The sequence below is a fragment of the Pipra filicauda genome, unplaced genomic scaffold, assembly GCF_003945595.2.
Source record: "Pipra filicauda isolate LSUMZ 115617 unplaced genomic scaffold, ASM394559v2 scaffold235_size1210477_pilon, whole genome shotgun sequence".
NCBI lineage: Eukaryota > Metazoa > Chordata > Aves > Passeriformes > Pipridae > Pipra > Pipra filicauda.
The window spans coordinates 1,130,756-1,148,715 of NW_024104349.1; the positions used below are offsets into that span (position 1 = coordinate 1,130,756).

The window sequence follows — 17,960 nt, forward strand, 5'->3', positions numbered from 1 at the left end:
TGACTGCTGCTAAAGGGCAGACCATGCCTGCAGGTCCCAGCTTTTTCTCCAGTTTTATCCAATATTGTGTTTATATCCTGTAGAACAGCCCTTAGGATAGCAGGCAAATAGAAGTGGTGAAGTGAAGCTGGTGTAGGTATGTGCTAGGGTTTGAATGCCACTTTGGTGAATTAAAAACCAATACAGAACAGCCCTTTGCTGAAGGAGATTGCTCTGAGGGTTGGAAAAAGTTTAATCCTCCCTGCAAGGCCCACCATCCTTCCTAGATATGAGCTGTGAGGCTGCTCTTAGAAGAGCTCTGGGCCTCCTCGCTGAACTTGCATGTTGACACCTTGTGGAGTACACGTTTGATGACCTCGCCAAGAAAGACTCAGGAGCGCGGCACTGTGGTCTCTCCATGTGGATCTGGGATGTGCTTGCCACTGCTGAAATCCCAGAAACCTCCCAGGAGGGCTGGTGAGCAGCAAACCAGTTCTCTGTGGGTGCAGTGGAGAGACCTGTGTGGGGTAAACGCTGCCCAACGAGGCCCTGAGCTTTGCGTTTCTAAAAGCGGCCCCGACGCAGTAGGTGTGGGCTGAGGCCCAAGGTCGGGTTGCAGGATCAGGGGCATAAATGTGCACACACCTCCATGTCTCCTGGGGTCCATGCTGGGTTCTGCACCGCGACATGCCTAACACTCTGTTGTGTAATCTGTGGTTTGGTGTCTGTGTTCCTCACTACTTTTGAAAACTTCCCTCTTTCTTCTTACAAGTGCAGTCAAAGTGTGGGGTCGCTGTAGGGATACAGCTCTGCAGTAACACTTGGATCAGTTTTGGACACGGGGGCAGGTTGGGCAGAATTGGCATTTTTACCCCCCCCCTTTTCATTCAGACTCTTTGAACATCACACTTGGTTTTTGCTAGTGTATGTCATATTCCCCAGCAAAATCATCTTGCAGTAACCAGCATTTAAATGCAAATGGTGGAATGTAATGCGAAATATATCTCTGAAGTAAAAAGGAAAACAGTTTGAATATTGGCTGAACTGAAATCATTCTTTCTAAAAATGATTAGGACCTTCGGGAGAAAAACTGGGAAGCAATGGAAGCATTGGCATCAACTGAAAAATTGCTGCAGGACAAAGTGAACAAGACTGCCAAGGTTGTAATGTTGACTGCTAGAAATGATGCATTAAGCTAGAAGCAGATCTGCAGCTGGTTTTTTAAGTGAAATGGAGACATTTAACTTTTACTGCAGTTTAAGTATAATCTCTTCTGAGCGATCATTCATATACTCTCACCTCTGCTTCTTCCTGTTGTCTTTAGGTTTTTGTTTTTGTTTTTTTTTTAATTGTTAGTTTGTGGGCATGCTGACTTTTGATTTCCGTTTGCATAATTGTTAGAGCTGTTGTGAATTGTTTTTGCTTTGTGGGGAGCTCCAGAATAAAAGCTGTGCTGGTGAGCAACCTGCTTTCTTCTACTGGGCTTTGGCTGTGCTTGAACAAATCTATTGGACCTGTGAAGAACCAGGACTAAATTATTATTATTTAAAAACCTGGGAGCTCCTCAGGAAAATGGTGTGACCACAGCTGTGAATTTGCTCCTTGAAGGCATGTGAAGCTCGACAGGGACCATGGGACTGATGTTCAAAACGATACAGGGTGTGATTCGCTCTGAAAGGAGCTTGTGTTTGCTGTGAGCCTGATTCAGTGTTAATTGCCACTGTGCAGAATTAAAAAAAAAAAAAAAAAGGCATCAAACTAACTGTAGGAACACAAGTCAGGTAGCTAGAAGCAGAGGAGCTCTGATTTGAGGTTGTGTGCCTGTGTTTTGGAGGTGTCTCTGCTCTTCGCTGGCCCCGCAGTCAGGGAGGTTTGTACCTGCTTTTGCTGTGTGCTAATGCTTGCCTGCTTTCTCTTGCAGTTGGAAGACCTCACCAAACAGCCACTTGCCACTTCTTGGTGGTTCCTAAATTGCTGCCAACTAACACACTTAGCACTACTTCACAACCTAATGTCTCGTTTCTGTCTCTGAATCTCAGCCTGCTCACACCACCGACCTCTTGCAGCAGGGGAACTCAGAGCAGCAAGACAGTGATGTCAAAGGAAAAAAAAAAAACAAGTATCAGTGAAGGATTTTGGCTGAAAGCTGCATTCTGTGAAGGGTTTCAGGCTTTCTACATTTAAATTTAAATGGGAGCCTGAGCGTCATGGGGCTAAATTAACCCAATCTGCCACAAGCACAGCAAGCATATGTCCTGTGGCTGCTCTGCTTTAAATGTTAAATACATGGAAGGATGGATCTGTGTTGCCCTTGGCTCTGGGTATTTATATTGGCAGAGCAATAACAAAGAAAACCTGGAGATTGTCACACAGCTCTAATAATTATTTCCCATTGCATCCAGGGTTGGGACAGGAGGATGTAAGGGTCTTCCTCTTGAGTACTTAATGTTTAGAAGTCTTACTTTCTTGGCCTGGTTCAAATGTGCATTAACACAAAGTTTCCTTTAGATTTTAATTCTCTGTTTTTGATGTGATGACGTTAACTTAAGGTGACTTCTTTTTTTTTCCCCACCTAAAATTGTTTAAAAAGCATGGATTTTTTAAAAAAAAAAAATAGTTGATTGACCAAACTGCTTGTTTTTGAGCTCACTCAGGTTGAGTGGCAGGGTTGGTGTGATCTATGGATGCAGTTACTCAGCACAGTGTAGCTTGTGTTGTGAACAAGCGACTGATGGTGTGATTTCTGTACAGCCAGGCTAGATTGGAGGAGAACATAAGAAAATAAAAGCTTAAGCGAGAACAAATGTGAAGGCCAAATTCTGAAGCAATTTAGTGTCCATTTTTGAACCAATTTACTGGCAATTTTAGAGACTGTAGCGCCTTTCTCACTTACAAAAGGACTTTCTGGGTTAAGTAAGTTACTGTAGGCATAGAAAAGGCTATTGCCAGGTCTGTGGAGTGTTTTTTCCCCCATTTCATGTGAGCCCTTCTCTTGGTTTAGGAGAAGCAGCAGCATTTGGAAGCTGCTGAGATGGAGACGCGCGAACTCCTCCAGAAGCTGTTCCCTAAAGTCTCTCTACCTTCTAATGTGGTAAGAGAATTGGCTCCTCTTAACCTTCTGCTGGGAACCAGGGAGCTCTGGTCCTGCTGTGCTGGGCAGTCTGAAGTGTTTCCTCACAGTCCCCTCTCTCCCAAGGTTTTTGCAGTGGGACAAGAGTGTCTTGCTGGTGATGCCTTGTGCTTCCCACCAGCAGAGAGGCAAAGCTGCAGATTGTTATTTCAAGACAAGTGTTAAAAAAGAAATTGTCATTATCGTGTGTTTTCTTATTGACTCAATATCCAATTTACCTGTCTGTGTCATCTTGCAACTGAGACAGTAAATTTTGAGGGGTGAATAAGGTCTGCTGTGTGTTTGCTCACTGTCTGGCACAATGGGGATCCATCTTCCCCCCCCCTTTCTGGAGGAGTTGTGCTGCCTCAGTGACAGCTAACACAGTTTAGGAGGGTTTCTTTTGTTCCCAAGCACTGATTTCCAGTTTTATATCCTTGGTGGCTGTCAGTTGTTTGCAGGGAAGGTGCACTGGGTTTGTGTGGTTCAGATGGGGTGAGTAATGTGAAGTGAGGCTGGGAAAATGGGGTTTGCATTCCATTTATAACATCTAGAAGTTTTGAATATTCATATTTAAAATTGTTCCCAAATGTGCTAAACTTAGTCTCCTGATGAGCCAATCTTTAAAAAGACTGTTTCTGTAAGGTTATAAAACAGCCTTCCTAGAATTACGCAGCAAGCGTCTGCTTTAATTGCTCAGGGATTTTGGAAAAGATTCCCTTCAATCTTCAAATACTTCTTGTGGAGCCCTGACACTTGCAGGGAGTCCTCTGTCACCCAACTGTATTTCAGCACATCCAAGCCCCTGTGAACTGTGTGTGTGTGTCATAACCTCGTGCTCCTGGATTGCTGCCCACCAGCCCCTCTCAGCTGTGTGTGGCACTGGCTGAACAGCAACTGTGTGTGAGCTCTGGGGACTCAGAGGACTGAAACACTGCTCCCTGAGCCTGCAGTTGGGAGGCAAAATGTCCTGAAGATAGTTTTTATTGAGGTTATTCTCAGCTTTAACTGAATGATTTCCCAACAGAGCCACAGCGAATGGATATGTGGGTTTGAAAAGATGGCTAAAGAATACTTGAGAGAGGCTTCAGGATCTGAGGATGTCAAGGTAGGCACAAGGTGGACAAATTGTGTGTGGCATAGTGTATTTTTCCAGTGTAAATCTTACACATTGTCAAGCTCAAATTCTCAAAAAGTCACAAGAAAATTGCTTTATAGAATCCTAGAATCATTTGGGTTGGAAGGAACCTTAAAGATCATCCCCCCTGCTTTGGACAGGGATGTCACTCACCAGACCAGGTTGCTCCAAGTCCCATCTAACCTGTCCTTGAACACTTCCAAGGATGGGGCAGCCACAGCTTCCCTGGGCAACCTGTGGGTGTTTGCAAGTTGTAAATCAGAAATGTATTTGCATCTTTGAAAAGTGCCTTGTGGAGTTGGGAGTTCATGAAATTCAAAATCCCTCTTCCCTTTTTCAAGTGATGGGCATTTTTTCAGTAACTCACATGAAGTTTGTGCTTTCAGTGTTGAGAGTTGCAGGTGAACACTGCACTTGCTCTTGTCTTTGCATGGGTTGGGAAGACAGACCTGCCCATGAATGACCCAGCTTGTGGAAATAAGATGAATAGAACTGAAATCCATCCACTGAGATGTGACTCCTGTGGTCCCTTTTTTTCCTTTGCCCAGGCTATGGAGCAGAAGTTGAAGGAGGCTGAGGAAATGCACATCCTGCTGCAGCTGGAGTGTGAGAAATACAAATCTGTTCTGGCAGAGACGGTGAGTTGGATGCCTGGTCACCTGTGTGGTGTTTCAAGCTGCCTTTCTTCTGCTCTGAGCTTTCAAATCCCTCTCTCTTCTTAGGAGGGGATTTTACAAAGGCTACAGAGGAGCGTGGAAGAGGAAGAAAGCAAATGGAAGATAAAAGTTGAAGAATCACAGAAGGAACTTAAACAGGTATTTCTGAAGATTTTTTTTTTTCCCTTTTTTTTTTTTTTTTACAGCAGCCAGGCAGGTTCTGCTTGAAGTCACAGAAGGTGTTTGAACTCTGTGAAGGCAGGTGTAGAACAGCCCTGGCTGCCTGGTTTGATGTGCTCGTGACCAGGGAATGAAAAAGGTGAAGCCTGCAACAAGTATAATAGGAGTGATTCCTCACATCAGTAGTATTTTGGTGCTCTGATACTTTACATGAAGCTAAGACTGATTTTTAGTTTTTAAAGCAATGTATTTCCATTAAATGGACCTGCAAAATGGGGGATTTGTCGATATCTTCAGATTTGTGTGGCTGTTTCTGCTGCCATCTTTAGAGAAGCAAGAACAAATAAACAGCACAGGTGTAAGGTCTGTGGCCATTGTGACAAGTCTGTGTCACAGTCCTGTCATCACAGAATGGTTTGGGTTGGAAGGGACCTTAAAGACCATCTTATTCCAACTTCCTTCTATGGGCAGAGACACCTTCCACTAGACCAGGTTGCTCCAAACCCCATCCAGCCTGGCCTTGAACACTTCCAGGGATGGGGAGTCATTTGCAGGTGATGCAGGAGGCAGCTAAATGGCAAGTAATAAAATTAATACTGATGAGATGGGAAGCCAAAGGTCGAGAAATGTACATGTGTCCTGTTAGTGTGCCCAGGAATATGTTTTTCTGATCCTGATAACTTGGACAGACAGCTTCTGTTGAGCACCTGGATTCTTTTTCCAAGTCTATTTGTGAATAGATATGGACTCTTTGAGCTAAAATGGAAGTATCATAGGATCATAACAGTTTTTTGGAAGCTGTTAAAATACTGCTCAATCCATTATGGTCAACTAAGTACTCTTGAAATTGCCTGCAAAGCTTTCCTTTTAGGAAGGCTCTGTTAGCAAAAGTGGGAAGAAGAATGCTTTTTAATGTCTCTTTCCCAGTTTACAATTAAAGTAGGTCAAACTGCTTTTTTTTGAAAAATAATTTCTAAAGTATTTCTGCTTAGTAAATTTGAGTGCCAGAGTGTGAGCCTGGAGCAAACAGATGATTTATAAACATCTTGTTTGAGGGGCTCACAGAGGCTGTCAGGTCTTGAACTAGAGATGTGCTACCATCTGCTGCACTTACACAGCCCCCAATAAGGCTAAAAATGCTGGGTTTGGGTATATGATGGACTCTATTCCCCGCCTAGGAAGGATATTTCCTTTACTATGGCTAATGGCCAACTGGATTAGTCTTTATATTCCAAATATTTCAGTCATTTAGGCTCTAAATATGTCAAAGAACTTCTTAGGTTGGGAGAAGGTAGAAGAGGTGTTCCAACATGGACTCAGATATATTGTATTATTTGACCATCTTATTTTATTCAGCCACTGATTTCATCCTCGGTATTTTTAGAAGGTAGGAGCAATCTCGTGTGTATAAGGAGAGTTTGTTTTAGACCAGCCCTACTAAATATCTTTATTTTTCCTGAAAACTGCAGATGAAAACTTCAGTCACTTCTTTGGAGCACGAGGTGGAGAGGTTAAAGGAAGAAATCAAAGAAGTTGAAACTGTACGTGCAGGTGTTTGTTTTTTTGGTTTTCTTTCCTTGTCTTTGAAGATTTATGTTATTTAAACACGATTTAGGCTTGTGCTGTAAATCTGAACTTTCTGGGCTTCTCTCCTGCAAGCAGCACAGCCCGTGCTGCAGTTTAATCTGAGTCTTTTGGGCAGTGTTTTTAAAAAGCAGAGAAGCTGAGTACTGGAAATTGTGCTGTTTTTTACTTCTGTACTCACCCACTGGAGCCCTTTCTTGTGAGGCTGAACAGTTTACTGCTTGTTGACAATCTTGGGCTTGATTCTTTTTCTTTTTATCTTTTTTTTTCCGAAGTGTAACAGTTTAAATCTGCACTGTGCAATCACTGCATTTGAAATGCTCTCTAAATGTCACGGAATATTTGATAGAAATTTACAGCTAATTACAAATCAAGCAAATGACACTGCGAGAAAGCATTGGAAACATCTGTTTTAACTCTGTTTTTCTGTTTCCAGCTTAAAAAAGAGAGAGAACATTTGGAAAGTGAACTAGAAAAGGCAGAAATAGAACGATCTACTTATGTTTCAGAAGTCAGAGAGGTAAACTTAATTGTCCAAGCTGTTCTTTTTTTTTTTTTTTATTTATTATTTCTTTTGGTTCCCAGTTGGCTGGCAAACTAACCCAGTGCTTAGCCCCTGTGGCTGAGGAGTTTGTACGCTTTGTGACACCTTAGGGTAGAGCGGCACACTAACAACTGAGCAGAAGAGAAGGGGGCATCCTAAGGAGACAAATCCTAAAACTCTAAACTTCATTTCAGCTCAAAGATCTCTTGACTGAATTGCAGAAAAAACTTGATGATTCATATTCTGAAGCAGTAAGACAGAATGAAGAGTTAAATTTGGTAAGAAGCTTGTTCTCCGTTGGGCACAAACCAGGCTCCCAGCATACGTATGAAGCGGAGACTTATTTCAAATCCTGTCTGTTCTGCTAACCTCTTCAGCTTGGTATTTTTGTCCATTGAAATCATTTATGTAGTCTGACTTTTTACAATTTGTCTCTCTTCTCTGCTCCTAACAACAGCATGTCTGGTTCTTAAGACCTTTTTTTCCCCAAAGTCTGTAAGACTTTTGTTCCTGAAACTTCTTGAGAAGATTTGCAGTGTAGGCATATGCAACAGCAAATGTAATGGCCTTGGAGCAACAAAAGTGGTGCTCTCTTAACTTGAGGATTATTCTCTGATTTTTTTTTTTTTTTCCCCAAAGCTTTTGAGGATGCAACTGTGTTCTGGCTGCACAGAGCCTTTTCCATCCTGCTCTATATGTACAGAAATTGGCCAAAACCAATGTTAGATTAATTCAGAGTACCCAACCATTCAGCTGCTGACATCCTGCTGTGGCTGAATAGCTGTGCTGGCTTGGTGCTTGCATGTGAAACAACGTGTTTGGCTAGAAATGCTTCCAGCCAATAATGCTCCTATACCAGCTTTCTCAAGAAGGACTTGGATTAACCGAGGATAGACCCAAGGATGCATGGTTTTCCAATCTGAGCCCTTCCCCTTCTCCCTTGTTTCACTGATGTGGTTTTTAAGGCTGCAGGAGCAGTCAGATCCTTCCTTTCCTTGTGTTTGAACAGTTTTTTCTTGCTTTTTGAGCCAGAATTGGGGAAGGTTGTTGCTGTCGCCATGTCTGTGGGTTTTAGAGTGGGTGGTGGGAGAACCTGTCACCACAGGAGGAGCTGATCCCACCAGGGTGCTGCCACTGATGTGACTGGGTTAAAACAGGGTTTATTTAGAAAAACACCACCACCACAGCAACAATCTGCTTAAGTGAACAGTCTTCTTGCCTCAGCAACCAGAGCCTCTCCTTTTGAAAGCAAGGGAAATGGGAATTGAATGCATAGCTTGGAGTTAATCAGTAAACGCCAACCTCTTGAATATAAGAGGCAACAATTTATTATGTCTGTACACAACAAAAGCTTAAAAAGCTGAGCTCCCTGCTAGGGCAGCTCGAGTGCAATCTGATGGGGCTGTGAGGAGGTGGTGAACAACTACCTGCATGCAAATGGCTCAGGAATGCTGTCCAGTGGGTGGGAGTGGTTTTTGCAGGAGGCTGAGGAATAGAAATGGTGGGATTTCAGAATAGGTTTCCCTCTGCTTATAGGGTGAGCAAGGAGATAAGCTCAAACTGCAGAGGAGCTCAACAGTGCTTCTCCAAAATGTAGAAAGCCAGCATTCACCAGTCCAGGGTGCTCCAAAGGGGGAAGCCTTCCAAGGGTGAGACAAATATAATGTGCAGGTTTGGAATTAGTGAGAATTCAGGGCTCTGAGTAGCCTTTTGTTCCCTTCTTTAATCTCCTGCTGGCTCCCAAGAAGATTGACAGCAGGAATAGTGAACATTAGCACAGCTCACTTCAGAGGCACAAATCCAACAAAATTGGCACTCGAGCTCCTTGTTAACACTCCTGTTCGAGGCTCAAGCCTCAAGTGCTGTGGCTGGTTCTGTGTGCTGTGTTGTAGTGCAATCAAAATACCCTTTAAAAAATGTTTATCCTTTGGAAGGCTGCAGTTTAAGGGCAGCCAGTGCGGAGTATTCATCCCTCTTGACTGAAATAGTTTCACTTTTTTGGATTGAATCTAAACACAATCGACAACTTAATATCCCCCTGTCAGTGATTCATGCCTTGATGTGACGTTAACAGATTGGTTAAGTCAACATAGTTGTAGTAAGTGGTGCTTTATTAAGATGACAAGTAGAGCTTTTTAGTTTATTCAGCAGTAAAGAGGCTGTTTAGCCTGAACTAGGAAGATGACAATCTACATTTTTTGCATGTTTGCTGTGAATTAAGAGTCTGGGCTGACTTCTTTGATAAGGGTGCTAGAGAGGCTTATGCACTGTCAGTGTCAGGGTTGCTAATGCTCCTCCTGGCAATGTAGTTTAAAAGTTGAAACCACTCCTAAGGAAGCCGATGCCGACCGTGTCTTTTCTTCTGTAGTTTCCGTTCTTTCCGTTTACCTTCACAGATGGAGTCTCTCTTCCTTGACTGTCCTTGTAAACCTCATCATACATGTCCACTAATCCAGTGTGTGCAGTAATTGTCAGTAATCTTACTCCCTGTGCAGTCCATGTGCACTGGGTTAATCCGTGGGACGGACAGATGAAATCTGTGTGTGTGAGGGGAGACTGAGTTTCTTTGTTACTCTTTTGCAGCTGAAAACGCAGCTAAACGAAACACTATCAAAACTCAAAGTTGATCAAAACGAGAGACAGAAGGTGGCTGGTGACTTGCCCAAGGTAAGCAGAGACCCTTAACAGTTGCAGATAGAAATTTTATCAAAAACTCTCAAGATCTGTAGTTTTCCCGTGCTGGAAAAGGTGATTTGAGCAGCTTGAGGGAACTGCCTGCCTGGTGGGGTGTCTTGCTCCACTGTGACTTACACTACACTGTGGGTGTAAGAGCTCATGCAAGATACCTGCATGTCTGTAGAAATGATAAAACTGCAACCAACAGCTCTGTTTAATTATCCTTCCTGAAAGACTCCCTTGTTCATGATAATTTTATGCCAGTGGGAACAAGTGGTGATTTGGGGCTGACAAATAATTCTTTATTTAAAAGAAACCCAGCCTAACAAAAAGCTCATCCCACAGCCCTCCACCCACAGGCTTTTAAATCCAGTTTCAAGTGGCAGGGGGTTACAAGTTGGTTTACAAGCCATCAGCCCATTGACATGTGGTTACACATCAACTATAACCCAGGAGACTCCAAATCTTAGAAGTTGGTTCTGTGCAAGTGTGATCAGACAAGCCAGGTGGGTTTCCTCTGCTCTTCCTCAATGACTGCTCTTAGGAGATGGATTGGAGTGGACAACCTTTAAGCATGAGAGGTCTCAGTGCTGTCTGTCACCCCAGAAACAAAGCTCTCGTGGAAAGTTGATAAATGGAGACAAGAATAGCCTGTAGAGTGGCTGGGCTCTGGCTCCAGACTCTGGACCACCTTGTTTCCTTCAGCATAGTATGGAAATTGGGATGAGTTCTTGCAAGACTGGAGTGGGGAATGCTATTGGTGGGGCATGCCTTGTCCTGGGGCAGGGATAGGTGATCACAAAAGCAGTGCCAGGAGGTGAGAAGCTACAGGAAACCTGCTCTAATAAGGAATTTAAAATTTTGCTCAGGACAAATTATGTTGGGTGTTGACATGTGAAGTGAGCTGTGCTGGTGTTCATGGTATATTCTACATAAGTACACATCTATGATTAGGATTTTTGAGACCTGCCTGCACTCCTACTCTTGCAAAAAAAATTTTGCTGCACAATTTTTACCTAATAACTTGACATGAGACTCTTAAAGCTTCCCTGTAGAATTGCTCTCAGATGCAGGCAGGCTGACATGCAACATGCTGATTGTAAGGAGACATGTCAGTCTTGGCAAATGTGTTGGTCCCTTGAGCAAATGTGGCATAAAACAGATTTCCTCCTGAACAGTGATTTCCTGTGTCTCTGGTGCTCCTGGGGAGACTGGGGGGGTTGCTTTTCACGCTTTGCTAATTGTTGTGCCTTCCCTGGTTTTTTCCTTTCTTCTTTTCTTTTTTAACTTCCTTTTTTTTTTTTTTCCTTTACAGGCCCAGGAGTCTTTGGCAGCTCTTGAGAGAGAAATTGGAAAAGTTTTTGGGGATGCCAATGTTATTGAAAACAGCGACGTTTGCACAGAGTCGGTGAGTGTTTCTTTGAGCTCAGGGGCAACACAAATCCCATGCAAAGTGGGAACTTTGGGAAGTGAGGTCCAGCAAAGGAACAAGTTGTGTGCTGCTGGTGGGGAAATTAGGGCTTGATGAAGCTTCCAGTCCTTGCCAGGGTGGTGTCCTAGAGCTGTATCCTAAGGATGCTTTGGGAGTTCTGCTGTCGTCTGGATTGTGACCCCTTTCCTGTGGCTCAAATCTGCGAGGAAGAAGAGGAGAGATTCTCTACATGAAGTCTGGGCTTTTGATGGGTTCTTGATTTGGTGTGGGCAACAGTGGGAAGATCCCCAGACTTGTCCCTCCAAGAAGGGAAAGGGGAAGCTAAAAATAAATCTGTTGATGGCTTAAAATACTCACTGCTGGGTTGGCCCTTGCTGACATCTGTAACACCAGGGAGAGGCAGTTCTGCATGACCCATAACACCAAGACAGAGGTTGTCTCTTGCTAGAACGTGGTTTCTTCTGGCCAGAATTCAACTTCAGCTGGTCCTGGCTCCTGGGAATTCGTGTTGGCCTTGGTGTGGTCCAGCAGTAAAATCTTGCTTTCCTGAGCTTCAGGAAGGAACAGATCTGGGCTCTGCCTTGTGCTGTGGGTGGGTGACTCTCCAGACTGCTGTTGCTCCTATATCCTCCAGCAGTGGCAGTGCAGTTTTAGGGTGTGGAATTTGGTGGATTCTCTCTGGGGTGGCCTTTTTTCATGCTTGGATGATTAGTATATTGATCCTAAAAAGGCACCACCTGTAGAGGTGATGGAGCTGTGGCTTTTTAACTGGCGTTCTCCATCTCTGAAAACAAGAGCTTTTACACCAGCTTCAAAATAGCTTCGAAACAGCTTTCCAGGAGGCACTTGGGAAGGGGAAGGCTAAAGCAGATGCTCTCCCAGCACGTTTTACACAGCTAAGTGGTGTCAGTGGAACTCATTACCCGTTTCCTTCTGATGGATAGAGTGGAAGGAAACGCTGTCGTCTGAGGGGGAGAGGAGTGTTTGCTGATAGGACAAATAATTTATATCGACTCCTTTTAGCTGCTGAAAGTAAGTGGCTTCATCAGCTGCAGGAGGAAGCTCTGGGTCCTCTGAGGAGTACTGTGGGAAAGCCTTTGTAGTCATTAGCAGGAATGAAATGGCTTTTCCAGAGTAATCAGTTGATGCTGATGGACTTTTGTGTCGGCTCACCGTGTTCAAGCCAGGGTTGCAGCTGGGCCTGTGAGGCCTTGGATGTCCCAACCCTGTGAGCTCGTTCCCAGGAGGATAGTAGGTCTGCTGAGCCCTTCAGCAGAAGATGAGGGGATTTTGGTGACAATCAGGTGCTCTGTGTCCAGCAGGCCGGAGAGAATCCCTCAAACCAATCCCAGCTCTGCTGTGCCTTTATGGCTTATCCGTGTGGTACATGGGAACAGCGATGCCATCAGCCATGGCACGCGTGGCTGGTGACTCTGGTGAGCCCTCCTGGGCCAGGTGTCATTAGATGTGCCCTGTGGTGCCCCAGATGTGCTCGTTTGACTTAATTGCTTTAGCCTTAACTCACGTAACCCCTCTGGCTCTCGCATTGCTTCTCTTCCTTCTCTTCAGCTCTTGTGGGCACGTTGTGGATTTTCTGGCAGGTTTTCTGCCAGAATATCCATGGCTTTATTCTGAAGAGGAGTGTGGAAAAACAGTCCTAACAAACCTATAATTAAACCTTCATTAGTAAAAATACATTAATTGTCTAAGCAGTGCTCTTGACAGGTAGCCATTGGCAGAGGCTGGAATTAGAACATTTACTTTATCTTTTCTCCAAGCCTTTTATGCTGCCTTTTTGGTTTTGATTTTTTTTTTTTTTTGAGGGGGGAGAAAAGGAAACTGTCTCCCCAGAAGCCTAAAAACCCAGCTGAAAATAGCTCTGAGATCAAAAAAGAAAGTCTTCCAGCCACTTCCACCTAGCAACAGTGCCTCTTTTTTTATGAAGGACCTGAAAACACGTGCTCGAAAATGAGCATATTTGTTCCTTCTGGGTACTGGAACCAGCCCACAAAATTGAGAAATGATACTTGCATAAACCCTCAAACACACTCAGAGTGTTTTCTTTAGACTCCTTTTCTTTCAATTTAAAAATAGACCATTTGGGTTTTCTAATCAGCTGCTTTGTCACTTATGGGACCAGCTGATGACTAAAGGGGGCCTTTTAGTGTGCTTTAAGGAAGTCATTTAAATTCAGCAGCTTGCTTAGGCACTGAGCTTATTTGAGGCTTATATGAATTCTAACATGCTTTTCCCCCCCCAAATCTCAGTGTAAAACATTCCATCATTGGAAACTGGAAATGCCATATGTGTGGAACAGTGGAGGGGAATCTGTCCAGACGGTTCAGCACTTGTCTTGGCTACTGAGTCTGTGATCACAGGGCCTTCCCCACTGCTATCCTTTTTCTCTCTTCCTCTCCATATCCCAAAAAGATGGAATCATAGAATCCCAGAATGGTTTGGGTTGGAAGGGACCATAAAGCTCATCTAGTTCCAAACCCCCGTCACGGGCAGGGACACCTTCCACGATCCAAGGTTGTTTCAAGCCCCATCCAAACTGGCCTTGAACACTTCCAGGGAAGGAACATCCACGCTTCTCTGGGCAACCTGTGCCAGTGTCTCGCTACCCTCACAGGGAATGATTTCTTCCATATATTTAACCTAAATTTCTCCTCTTTCCCTTGAGTCATGGCAAGCAGGGGCCTGGGGCATAGCAGTGGCTGCATAAGGCAGCTATGCACTCCTGTGTTAGCAGGAGCTTCAATGTGACTGTGGTGAGCCCAAATCCACTGGGAGCTACTCAGGATTGGCCCCAGGAGGGTTGGGGATGTGTCTATAATTTATGAGTAAACACTGCCTGAGATTAGTGAGATCACAAAAGAAGCGAGAGGGAGTAAGGGAGGGAACAGCTCTTCCCAGAGATGGGGCTGAGAGTGGACTGAGAGGCTCCTTCATTGCCTGTGGTTCCAGTGCTAATGCACAGGCACCCTCATCCCTGGCAATGTTGGTCAGTGCTGGATTCATTTGTCTGCTGGGCTGCTAATTGCCTTTGCCTTTCTGCTCCTGTCAGTCTGGATGAGATCACTAAGCCAAGTCTCAGCCTCGGCAGGCCTGATCTTCAACAGGGGTAAAACAGGCTAAGGCTACCCTAACACAGATCCCAATGATTTTTTACAGTAGGAGATGTTCACCAGTTGTATTCAGTAAGAGTTTTGTTTTGTTCCTGTGTCTGAGCCCGGAGTAATTTCTGTAACAGTGCAGGTGCTTGAGTTTGATTTACTGCTCACTCTGCATTTCCAGCCAAATGGGAGCAGGAAAATGGCTCTCTCTGAACTCCCTCTAATTTCCCTGGAACTCTGGGGAGAGATTTGCAACCACATAATGCATCAGTCTCATTCTGGTGGTAGCACTGGTTCAGTCAGAGTGGGGTTGGCCGATGCCGAGCGCCTGGAAACGCCTCTGTGCTCCTGTTGGGAACTGGGTACCTCTGCATTGCTGACACCAAGGCAGAGCTGCTTATTTTGAGCTGTTAAATTTCCAGGGAAAGCTCTCCTGCAGGTTATCTGCATGTCTGTGTTCTGAGCTGAGTGAGGAGCAAGCAAGGTGTGTTTTGGATGTGGAGTGCTCGGTGCGTCTCTGGAGGAGTTAATCAATAAAGGCAATAAAACAGGGATTACACAGCACTGTTGGCTCCAGCAAGGCTGACAGTCAGGGAGGCAGGAGGGGAAGAGTCCATCTTGAGTTGTGGCACTTCCTGATTAATAAACTGTTGAACTCCTGGAAAAATAAAAAAGGGATTTATTTTTGTTTAAAAACACAAGCTCAGCACTTTCATTTCAGCACAGGAAACCAGCTTTTCGGCTCGTGGTAGCTTTCCTTTTTCCTTTTCTGTTTTGACTGGTGCTTAGACTGCTTTGTTAAGCCTTCATCCAAGTCACTGGCAAGTGGGCATTCCCCAGGGGCTCAGAGCAGGGAGTGAATCCATGGGATAGCTGGTGGGCAGCAGCCCATGTCCTGAGCCTGAGCAGGAGCTGTGTGGGTGGGGAAGGGTGTGTGTCTCCAGCTGCTCCACATGGTGTTCCACAGCTGGAGCTGCCTTGTGCTTGGGTGTTACATACTGCTGAGGACACCATCCCACAGATCCTCAATCAGACCCCCTCCTTGGTGGTCCAGGAGCCTTGTTGTTCCAGCTGTGGAGTCAGAAGTCATCCCTCCCCCTGGGTGCACCCCAGCCTGTGTTACAAACCACGTGCTCCCGTCTGTGGGGGGGTTCAGCCAGGCTTGTGGGGATGTGGGGTAATAACCTCCGAGGCTGGGTCAGCTGTGGATACAAGCACAATTCCTGGAAGCAGCAGGATGGGAGCTGGAGGTCAGCAATGCTCTCACTGGCATTCTCTGCATGCAGGTAATTCCCTGGAACAGGAAAGGGCTTCTTGACTTTGAACCATGTTGTCATTAAACGTGGCCATAACCCTCTGACTTACAAGAATTGTTCCCATCTGCACAACGAGTTTGTAATTTTATACAGAGGATCTAATTCTAGGCTTTCGTGGTAATTAGATTGTAAATGAGTTTTTAATGATTTCTTTTTTGTCCCCTTCTTCCAGGAATTGACTGATAAAAGACTAAATGTGGCGGTGAATCTTAACCAGGATGTAGGTCATCTCAAGAAGCTGCTCGTGTCAATAAGCCAAATGCTGTCAAAGGGATGAGAACACTACCAGAGAGCAGGTGGGTGCAACCAGCTGAACTGGTGGGTGGCTGTTGGGAAGGCCACTGGTCTGTGGTGGTGGGACCTTGTTCAAATTTAACAAGTCTGGTGTCAAAATATGAGGCTTTTCGGAATAATATCGCGGAATCGTTGAATTATTGAGGTTAGAAAAGCCCTGTAAGACCATCGAGTCCAACCTCTAAACCAGCACTGCCAAGGCCGTCACTAAACCATATCATACCAAGTGCCACATCCACACATCTTTTAAATCCCTCCAGGAATGGTGATTCCAGCACTGCCTTGCTGTTCCAAAGCCTGACCCTGACAATGCTTTCAGTGAAAAATTTTTTCCTCATATCTAATTTAAATTCTATGTGCAAATCATAAAAAGCTTCTGGTAGGCCCTGGATTTGTTCCTCCATGGATCCACACATCAGTTAGCTGAGACTAATCTTGTATCCCCCTCTCTTTTGCTACCTGCTGCTTCATGCAGCAAGTCACCCGAAGTGTTGTGCTCCCAGAGTCTGTGCCTTGTTTCCTTCATCCCAGCAAACTGTCTGCACTTCCATGCTCTGATTGCTTTGGGATGGAGGATATTAAAGTTAACCCACTGGGCTTTCCCTGAGCTACCCAGCACTGGCTCGCAGTGGTCAGGGGGATATGAGTATCCTGGAGCATCAGTCTGGCATGAACTCTTCATCCAATGACAGGACACATGGACAAGGCTTTTATTTTCAAATACAGCCAGTTTGGAAACATGGGCCTTTGTGGTTGGCTGCATCATGCTTGGTAAACTTCTTAAATGTCAAGTCTGGATAAACTCTACATTAACCTTCCTCAGGCAGCTCGTGCAGGTTGTGGTCCAGGTCTTAATGTGAAGTGTTTGGGTTGAGAGGGAGCAAGGCCTTGGCGCTGAATGAGCTGCTACAAGGAGTGTCACAGCTCCCTCTCACCTACTGAGGATGGGGACTTGTTTTATTCCTGATTTAGGGTTTTTTTTATGCTCCTGCCGCTGTGACACAGCACCGACAGCAGAGCTGGTCTTGAGGGTGATGGGGTTCAGGGTGGGATGAGCCCAGTCTTACAGGACTCCTTATAGGATGGGCTTGGTGCAGGTGGGAGGAAGGGGCTTCCTGCACCTTGACTCTGCTCTGGGAGGCTGTTCTTGCTCAGCCTCCACCATCCTGGCTTGTTCCTCTGAGATTGGTGTTGGCCAACGCCAACAAAATGCTGTCAAGGTGTGGGTTTGTTTGGAAACTGCTCGTCTGACGTGGTGTTTTTGTTTCTCTTGCAGAGTGAAGTCATGGGGGAATCGTTAATTTGAGGATAGCAGAAGGCATTGTATTATATTTTGCCAAATTAAAGCCTTATTTATGTTTTCACCCTTTCTACTTCGTCAGAAACACTGAACAGAGTTTTGTCTTTTCTAATCCTTGTTAGACTACTGATTTAAAGAAAAAAACCCAACTCTGTAGACACCTCCAGAGTTTAGTTTTATAATAAAAACAAACCTGTTTGGATAATTAGACCTTTACATTCCTGGAGAGACAGTAAACACATAATCTTTTGTCTTATTTTGCTCAATAAAACTTGTTCAGAAAACTCCAACGTGGTAAAGTCACCAGTGGGATATGACATTTTAATACTGATGTTGTACACTGTTTTACTTAATTACATTTTTGGGATTAGCTGCCTCTGACTTCAACCTCAAGTAAACACTCCTTTTTTTTTTTTTTTTTTTTTTTGGTTGCTAATGTAATCAGTTTTTGTAATGGTGTCAGCAAATAAAGGGATGCTATTATTCAAGGTGTTCCTGCTCTCTTCTTTTAAGTGAATGTGGATGACTCAGGTGAAGTTTCCACCTCTTCCCCTCCCCGAAATGAGCATCAGGCTACACCCAATGTACTTTGTTTTTGGGCAGAGGAGGAGGTACCAGCTTGAGAAGAGGCAAACT

The 17,960-nt window shown here is 44.7% G+C and overlaps 1 protein-coding gene across 8 annotated transcripts in view; it reads left to right on the forward strand.

Annotated features, from left to right (window-relative positions):
• KTN1 (kinectin 1) overlaps positions 1 to 17,611 on the forward strand; it is a 76,392-nt gene extending 58,781 nt beyond the window's left edge. For 4 of the 8 annotated variants that reach the window (XM_039381642.1, XM_039381641.1, XM_039381645.1 and 1 more), the window contains 12 exons: positions 1,053 to 1,139; positions 2,981 to 3,070; positions 4,116 to 4,196; positions 4,775 to 4,864; positions 4,949 to 5,041; positions 6,532 to 6,603; positions 7,083 to 7,166; positions 7,385 to 7,468; positions 9,774 to 9,857; positions 11,182 to 11,274; positions 15,903 to 16,026; positions 17,301 to 17,611. In XM_039381642.1, coding sequence (XP_039237576.1) covers positions 1,053 to 1,139; positions 2,981 to 3,070; positions 4,116 to 4,196; positions 4,775 to 4,864; positions 4,949 to 5,041; positions 6,532 to 6,603; positions 7,083 to 7,166; positions 7,385 to 7,468; positions 9,774 to 9,857; positions 11,182 to 11,274; positions 15,903 to 16,007 — 963 coding nt within the window. In that variant the 3' untranslated portion in view covers positions 16,008 to 16,026; positions 17,301 to 17,611. The remainder of the gene's footprint in view (positions 1 to 1,052; positions 1,140 to 2,980; positions 3,071 to 4,115; positions 4,197 to 4,774; positions 4,865 to 4,948; positions 5,042 to 6,531; positions 6,604 to 7,082; positions 7,167 to 7,384; positions 7,469 to 9,773; positions 9,858 to 11,181; positions 11,275 to 15,902; positions 16,027 to 17,300) is intronic. The other 4 variants (XM_039381646.1, XM_039381650.1, XM_039381647.1 and 1 more) reach the window with 3 other exon arrangements.
• Positions 17,612 to 17,960: the final 349 nt, after the last annotated feature.